The sequence below is a fragment of the Lipotes vexillifer genome, unplaced genomic scaffold, assembly GCF_000442215.2.
Source record: "Lipotes vexillifer unplaced genomic scaffold, Lipotes_vexillifer_v1.1 scaffold69, whole genome shotgun sequence".
NCBI classification, from domain to species: Eukaryota; Metazoa; Chordata; class Mammalia; order Artiodactyla; family Lipotidae; genus Lipotes; species Lipotes vexillifer.
The window spans coordinates 4,965,088-4,972,991 of NW_006790942.1; the positions used below are offsets into that span (position 1 = coordinate 4,965,088).

Below are 7,904 nucleotides of genomic sequence, written 5' to 3' on the forward strand. Positions count from 1 at the left end.
GGGGGGGGGGTGTCCTGAGCCGCTTCTGGGATCATCTGAGTCGTTTGGTAGAAATGCAGCTCTCTGAGCTCCTCGACCCGCGAGATGAAGAGGTGTGGGTACGGCCCAGGGCCAGGGAATCTGCATTCTAAATAGCATACCTGAGGTTCTGACACAGGGGAGCCACCACTCACACTGTGGGAGCTCAAAGGGCTTACACTTGTTCCTAAGGGGAGCACGGGTGGGAGAGACGTCCGTCTGAAGACAGAGATGTTGTGTCCAAGAAAAGGATTAAGACGAGCTGTAAATACACTCGTATGATTTCAAGACCCGTGATTCCTCAGATGTACAAGAGAGAGGTAATAATGACACCTGATGAATTCTGAGGAGGACAGAGGAAGGGAACTCCAGGGTACAGGGAGATGTGTACAGACGGCTAATATTTTGGGTGATGGGTGGTTCCGGAAACCTATCCATGTAGCTGAGACGTACCTGCTGAGACTAGTGTTGTGAACCTTCCACCACACTACTCAGCTCCAAAGCACTAGGCAGGGCCCAGTCGGCCAGCTGGGCCGTCCGCTACTGAGTGCTGCAGTTAGGGTTGTGGTGGGTGAGCCTCTAGGAGGGACAGGACTTCCGCTCCTCCTACAACCAGCTCCCCAGTGGGCTGCCTTCACCGAAGATCTTGGCATAAGTCTTTGTCCCCTCCCCACCGCTAATGTCAAGTCAGTTGCCAGGGAAATGGAAGTCACAACAAGTTCCTGCAAGTCTCTAACCAATGGAAAAGCAAAGAGGTTAATTTTAGGTTTCCTGGGGTGAAGACATTTTCTCTAAACTCACGGCTACGGGAGATCACTTAACGGAAACTTAGGAGGGATGAGAGTCCTCCTGGTATCATCCTGATAACAGGGCCGGGTGAGCTCTGGGGCTCGGTGACTATGCTGATCACTTGCGTAAGAAATTTACCAGTAGGGTCTCTCTCTTTCTCTTTTTTTAAACCCAAGGGATTGCCTAAGACCTAATGCTTCCGAAGTGCATAGTTCAACTTCGTGTAAGTGTAAACTGCTGGGTGATTTTGCCGGACCGTGAAGTTCTCAACCACTTACCATACTGAATATCCCTCTTTATCTACTATCCTTTATTATTAGTGCATAAGGTCAGTGCTGATTATTCAGAGCTATTACTCAAGTTAAAGTTACAAGAAACTGTGCAATTGTGAAATATCACATTTCTCTTACCGGCCAGTCCATTTATTCCAATCAATCCAGCTGAACTTGAAATGCAAACCAAATGTCCATGGTCATTAGCGATCATAGCAGGTAGAAAGGCTTTATAAGTCTAAGAAGATCAAGGTGAAATGTTTAACATTTGATGCCACATTTTATATTTTTTTCAAATGTTTATATGATCACTGTGACTGAACAAAAAATTAAGCTCAAAAAAATACCTGAAGGCACTGGGCTATTCAAACTTCAACGCCTGGGAAATAACCATCTTAACTTGTTTAACCTGTATCAATGCTTTCCTGATGGCAATTCCAATATTATTAAAAATAACTTATTCAGACTTCTATTTTGCTCATATTTGACTTTTAAAAACACAATATTAAGACAATAATTGAAGCAGTGTAGGAAACTCTTAGTTGTGGCAGAGCCACAATCCACAAACCAATAAGAGGACTCAAGGATACGGTTATTTCAACTCATGGTGCCTTCTTTCCTCCCTGGGCTTATATCTGAATTTCAAATTTTTCTCAACATTGTTCACAGGACATGCGACTGCTGGCTTCAGTTTAAAAATATCACTTTATTTTTAAACTCATCTATACTTCTTTGAAGAATGGTTTCATATTTTTATTCCATGTCATAAAGGAGAATATCTGTTAGACAGAGGAGACACACACTGTGTCTCAGTATGTATTATATAGAATACCTTCACCTTTCCTGTGGGACCTGGGAAAAAAAAGGTAAAAGAGAAATAAATTTTGGGACATGTATTCTGCGACAAAGGAATAATGAATCAAATATGGATAGATGCATATTTATATGAAATAAATTTATATTCGTATCTGCAAATAGGAATAATATGAATAAAGGGATCTCTAATAAAAGTCAAACAACCTTCGTTTGTCTGCATCTTGATGAGTTTCAGAGAGAAACTAACAGAGAGAAAGACAGAGAGAGAAAGAAGCGGAGAGTCAAAGAGGCGTCAACAGCTCAGCGTGACCCACGGCATCCTGAGTTCCGATGGTCCATGATGACGGGCATCACTGCTCCGTGGGACACGCCCCTTGGGAGCACGGTCACCACGAGCTCTCTGACCCTCAGCAGTCAGGTGCCTACTCCGGGCAGGTGCTCAAAGGGCGTTTGTGAACTCGCCTGGGAGGAGTGTACAGAGTGTGAGGACTCGAGGGCATGACAGGGGCCAGGGAAACTCCAGCAGCTCAGGAGCAACTAGCAGGGGAGAGAGAAAGAGGAGACCAGGATGGAGAGGCGGACAGCGGTGGGGAAGGGACACAAAGCCCCGGGAGTGGACACTTAGGAGACGACGCCCTCACATTCATGCTGATCGTACCTTCTAACTTCCGCCTCGAGAAGGAGCGGGGCATTTGCAACAAGACATCAATCACTTGCAGTCGTTCCTGAAGGAACTCGGTGGCCCCTTAGCTTGGAATCTTTCCATCTTTCTCCCCAAAACTATACGGAACGCTGAAACTACCACCAGCAGCGTTACATTTTTGGTGAAACCAGGGGACACAAAACCTACAAACTCCACATGGCATGTGAAGGCTGTCACAGGAGAGTTGGGCAGGAGCCCCTGAGGTTGGCGTGGGGAGAAAGGAGGGGGTCTCGGAAACGTCCAGCAAACCCTCACTCCCCGATGGAGAGAGCTGGTCTGGGGGACGCGCTGTGGGCAAGAGCCGGGGGCGGGGGGCAGAATGAGGGCACGTGTGTGGCTGGGGAAGCTGACGTGACTGGTCTTTGCAAAGGCCAGGAAGACGCAGCTTGAATGTGGGCACGTCGCCTTGGAAGTCAGGGCTGTGCCTCAATGTTCAAGGCACCTAGTCACCAGGTGGGACTGGTGGGAGCTCTCCTTTCCCTGGTTAGGTACCGAGTAAGGTGACCATGTGTCTTGGTTTGCCCCGAACAGACCTGATTGATGCTTGCTTGTTAATTATGCCTCCTTTCACTTCAAGGAACTCTCTTAGGCAAACGGTAAGGTCACCTGGTCATATCTAAGCATGGTCACTTTTAACTTCTATGGTCCCTTGTCTCACTGGGCTGTTTTAAGGCTTCTTCATGAGGTGCCTGGGATAGTACCTGACACAGGTTGGCCTTCAGTTCATGATTATGACAGGAGGAGAGGACAGTTGTGTCTTTGTAGGATTCTCTGAGCAGAGGCGCTGGGAGGTGTAGGTTAAGCTGGATCTGGAGAGGACAGCTCAAGCTAGAATTAAGAAGTCTGTGCATCATTTAGAGACCAATACTACTGTAAGAGAACAAGAGGAAGGCACTTTAAAATGACAGAGTAGGGGCTTCGCTGGTGGCGCAGTGGTTGAGAGTCCGCCTGCCGATGCAGGGGACGCGGGTTCGCGCCCCGGGCCGGGAAGATCCCGCGTGCCGCGCGGAGCGGCTGGGCCCGTGAGCCGTGGTCGCGGAGCCTGCGCGTCCGGAGCCTGTGCTCCGCAACGGGAGAGGCCGCAACAGTGAGAGGCCCGCGTACCGCAAAAATAAATAAATAAATAAAAGGTAAAATGACAGAGTAACTTTATATTTATAATGAGAAGAAAAAATAATTACCCATAAATGTGCTTTGAAATTCACATCGAAAGACTTTTCCATAAGCTCATCCGGGCAGTCGAGGAACTTTCTGCCCGTTACGATTCCGGCATTGTTGATGAGGATTGAAACGTCGCCAACTTCTTTCTTAACCTGAATTGAGTAAGGAGAACAGCATCACCAGTGCAGCGCAGGCAGACCTGGGAGATCCTTCGGGTTCGGTTCCAGACCTCCGCAGTAAAGCAAATACCGCAATAAAGCGGAGTCACACGAATTTTTCAGTTTCCCAGTGCATATACAAGTTATGTTTACACTATACTGTAGTCTATTAAGTGTGCAATAGCATTATGTCTAAGAGACAAGTTGCCTTAATTAAATTTTTTTTTTGCCAAAAATACTAACCATCATCTGAGCCTTCAGTGAATTATCGTAGTAACAAAGATCACTGATCGCAGATTACCAGAACAGACATAATAATGATGAAAAAGTGTGAAATACTGTGAGAATTACCAAAATGTGACCCCGAGACATGAAGTGAGCAAATGTTGGAAAAATGGTGCCAACACTGTTGCTCAAGGCAGGGCTGCTACAAACCTTCAATTTGTTAAAAACCTTCAAATGGTAAAAAAAACACAGTACCTTTGAAGTGCAACGAAATGAGGTATGCCTGTAATTCCTTACATCATCCAGGTTCACTTCCCCATAGTTTTATATGCTTCCTGTCCTTGTTAACTCAGACTGAGTTAATGCGCTCTAAAAACAAAGTATGTTTATCTCCTTTGCAGAGTTTATGGCACATCAGAAATCTAAGTCTGATGCCTCTCTACTCATCCTCCTCCCGTCCTATGACGGTTCCAACACTGCAATGCTACTTTCCTTCTACAGGTAGAGCTACTCTTATACTCGGTGATTAGTAGTAACGTGGTCCCATGCTAAAATGATGTATAAGCAGCACACCATTTTAATTAATGCGATGGCACATGAGGCATGACAGCCATGCCATATAAATCACGACCTGGCCCGCACAGTGATGGGGGGGGGGGGGAACAGAGGGTTTACGATATTCACATGCGTGTTTCAAACACACCGTTGAGCTCAGAACCCGTCCGTCCTGTTCTCACCAGCTGGCTGGTTCTCTTCTCCCCAACACAGACTTTCAGGTGTAAGATCTGTGAAAGGAGGATCAGAGGGGGCCCTGTCTGCTGCTGTCACACTGGCCAGAGTAGGTGTCAATAACCTTCAGGAATAAAAATTCTGGGAGCGCCACTGGAGCCTTCCCCTTAGAGCAAACCTTCAGCATGTGACCCAGGCCCTTTGTCAGAAATGAGCAACAGGATTTTCTAGGCTTGACGACAGGGGGTGCGGCTGTCCCTCTGCCTTTGTGTTTTGAATTTCATTCCTGTAATGTGTCGCACAGCAGGGGCCCTATCTCCCCCGAATCAGAGGGCCCCACTGGTTGCAGCACCACTTACATCTCTAGCCCTGTGTGTTGTGTGCACACGTGTGGGTGTGCACGTATGGGGGTGAACCTGCCTATGAGGATGGTGCAGCTGGGCACAGGGAGGCTGTACTACTGAAGCCAGGCAGATGCTGCCACCTTCCTCATCTGCTGTTGCAGAAGGCCCGGGTCCCAGCGAGGAGGCTGACGTGCTGGGTATCCACTAGCCAACGAGATCCACAGCCTGGGGGAAACTTAGGATGCAATCGAGAAAGTTTCTGGATCTGAAAGTTTGCCCCTTGTTTACTCCTTTTTATGGGACAAAAATCTCTGGCACCTATTGTCTATCAAGAACAAGAAGTGGAAATGGTTGCTTTATAGCATCAATATCTTAAGGTCTTTTGTGTTTAAATATGAACCAGTCACTGCTTAAGAGTGGCTGGAGACGTGTCATAGCCAGTGGAAGTCAATGTGCCGGGCGACTGGCGCTCCAAGTGCAAAGAGCTTACTCTGTGAGGGTGACTACAGCAAACACCCCTGCACTTTGAAGGGTGGTCCCTGCACAAGCCCATGCCAGTTTGTCAGGTTTGGATCCCCAGACTCTGCTGGGCAGCCTGCAACTGGTGACGGTGGTGGTCACGGACGTATAAAATGTAAAGACAAAAGACAAACTTAAAACAAAAGAAGCTCACTGGCCAGGGACCTGCGCTAGGGAGTGAGGTGAGAAGCCGCAAGGGGATCCCGGTTCGAGCCAACAAGCTGTGCAGGAACCTTCCCACAGGCCGGTCTGCTTCCTTCCTTCTCGCTAAACTGGGGAATTCTGAGAGCCGCAGAGAGTGATGTGTGGAGCGCTCGTGCCGGTGAGCGGGCGGGGAAATCCTTCTCAGTGAAAAGAGGCAGCCACCAACAGGTACGTGCCTCTATGAGCTAAGAACGCCCTTACCGCTGGCCTACTGGAGCTCTGGTTTCCTGAAAGCGTTCTTTCTAAGTGCATCTGTGTCATTGCCAAAGCAGCAGCTGCAGTTGAGTCCTTAGGATGAATATTCTGATTTTCATATGACCACTTAAGAGAAATACACATAAATGGAAAGCACTGATGGGGGCAGGTGGGAGAGCTGGACTTACAATGAGGCTAGATATGGGTTCACATCCTGGCTTGGTCCTGTGCTAGCTCTGTGACCCCAAACAGGTTATTTAATAGCCCTGTTTCTCAGTTTTTTACCCTCAAAGAAGGGTGCTACGGCCCATCTCTCGCACGGTAATGGGGGCCAGCACGGCCAGCACACGCGCTGGTTAGAGTGCATTCTTCAGAATTAAAAGACTCAAGTCCCAGCTGTAGCTCTGCTACTTTTTACCTGTGTTTCTCAGGTAAGCGACTCACCTGCCCTAAGTTTCCATTTTCTTATTTGTGATGTGGAGATAATAAGAGGCCTGACTTTACAGGATTGTGATATAACTCATACAGGGTGCTAAGCATGGTGTATTGCACGCAGTGAGAACTCAAAAATCCTAACTCCCACTCTCCAGTATTTTTTAAAGTAGAGGGATGTGGGAGAGAGGTACATCAGCACTGAGGAAGGCGAACAGACAAAAGAAACTGATGGATGTCAAAGAATTTACGTAGCAGTCTCACTACCCATAGGGAACAGCAAGCACCCAAGATTTACCTGATCGGCCACTCTATACACTTCCTCCTTCCGGCTGCAATCACAGGTATACGCATAAACCCTCTGGGCTCCAGCTTCCCGAGCCATCTTGCAGGTCTCCTCATTCCCCTCCTGGCTGACATCCCAGAGAACAAGCACCGATCCAAGGCGGGCAAATTTGAGGGCTAAGAGCCTTCCAAGTCCACTCCCAGAGCCTGTTATAAGTACGATTTCACCAGCAACATTCTTCTGTGGCCTTGGGATTAAGGCAAAAACCATAACCTCCAGAAGGGCAAACACTGATTTTCCTAAGAAAACGAACAATTTCTTGACTGAGTTCAGGTTGGGCGCCATGTTCTGGCTGACACCTATAAAGCAAGAGAGACTCACGTAAGGACCTCGGTATCCATTCCCTCTGAGCTTGCTTACTCCATGGAGCCCATACTTTCTGCAACAGTGAAAGAAACCAAGAAGCGTGATGTAAACATCTCTCCTGGCAGCAGACTCTCAACTTAGAAAGGGGAGAGAACCCACAGGGACCATCTCGGCCAACTTGCCTTCCCAGCGGCAAGGTCATCGCTATCTGCGTGCCTGCTAAGCATTATACGTGACAGAAATGTTCAGTAATCAGGAACTGTACACGTGCCCAGATTTAACCCAAAGGAGAAGTTCACTATTTCTCATAGTTAACCTTTCTTCGTAATAATCACAGGTCCTGACTATTCACGGACAAAGTCTTGACCATGTGGTGTTTATGACGTAACTGCTCCCTTCTGGTTTTATTTTTACCTCCCTTTAGGTTTCTGTTTTCTTATCTGCACTGTCGTTCTTTAAAATCTGAGATTCAAGAGGAAAATGTAAGGTGGGGAATAACCAGACGTTCGAAACGTTTCCCCCGGACTTGCTGTCAGCACACGGTACCCCTTCCCCACGCTCTGAGGCCCGCATGCCAGATCACTTACCACTCGGCCCTGTGATTGTAGGATATAGGTGGGAGATGGGTAGGCCCTGCCCCTGCCTAGCTGTGGAACCTGGGGCAGCCCACGAAGGCCCTCTGGGCCT

General features: G+C 47.9%; 1 protein-coding gene across 1 annotated transcript in view; it reads right to left on the minus strand.

The window, feature by feature from the left end:
* SDR16C5 (short chain dehydrogenase/reductase family 16C member 5) overlaps window positions 1–7,385 on the minus strand; it is an 11,022-nt gene extending 3,637 nt beyond the window's left edge. Inside the window, 3 exon segments of the mRNA XM_007464044.1 lie at window positions 1,218–1,317; window positions 3,780–3,911; window positions 6,864–7,385. Coding sequence (XP_007464106.1) covers window positions 1,218–1,317; window positions 3,780–3,911; window positions 6,864–7,385 — 754 coding nt within the window.
* Between the last annotated feature and the right edge of the window lie 519 nt (window positions 7,386–7,904).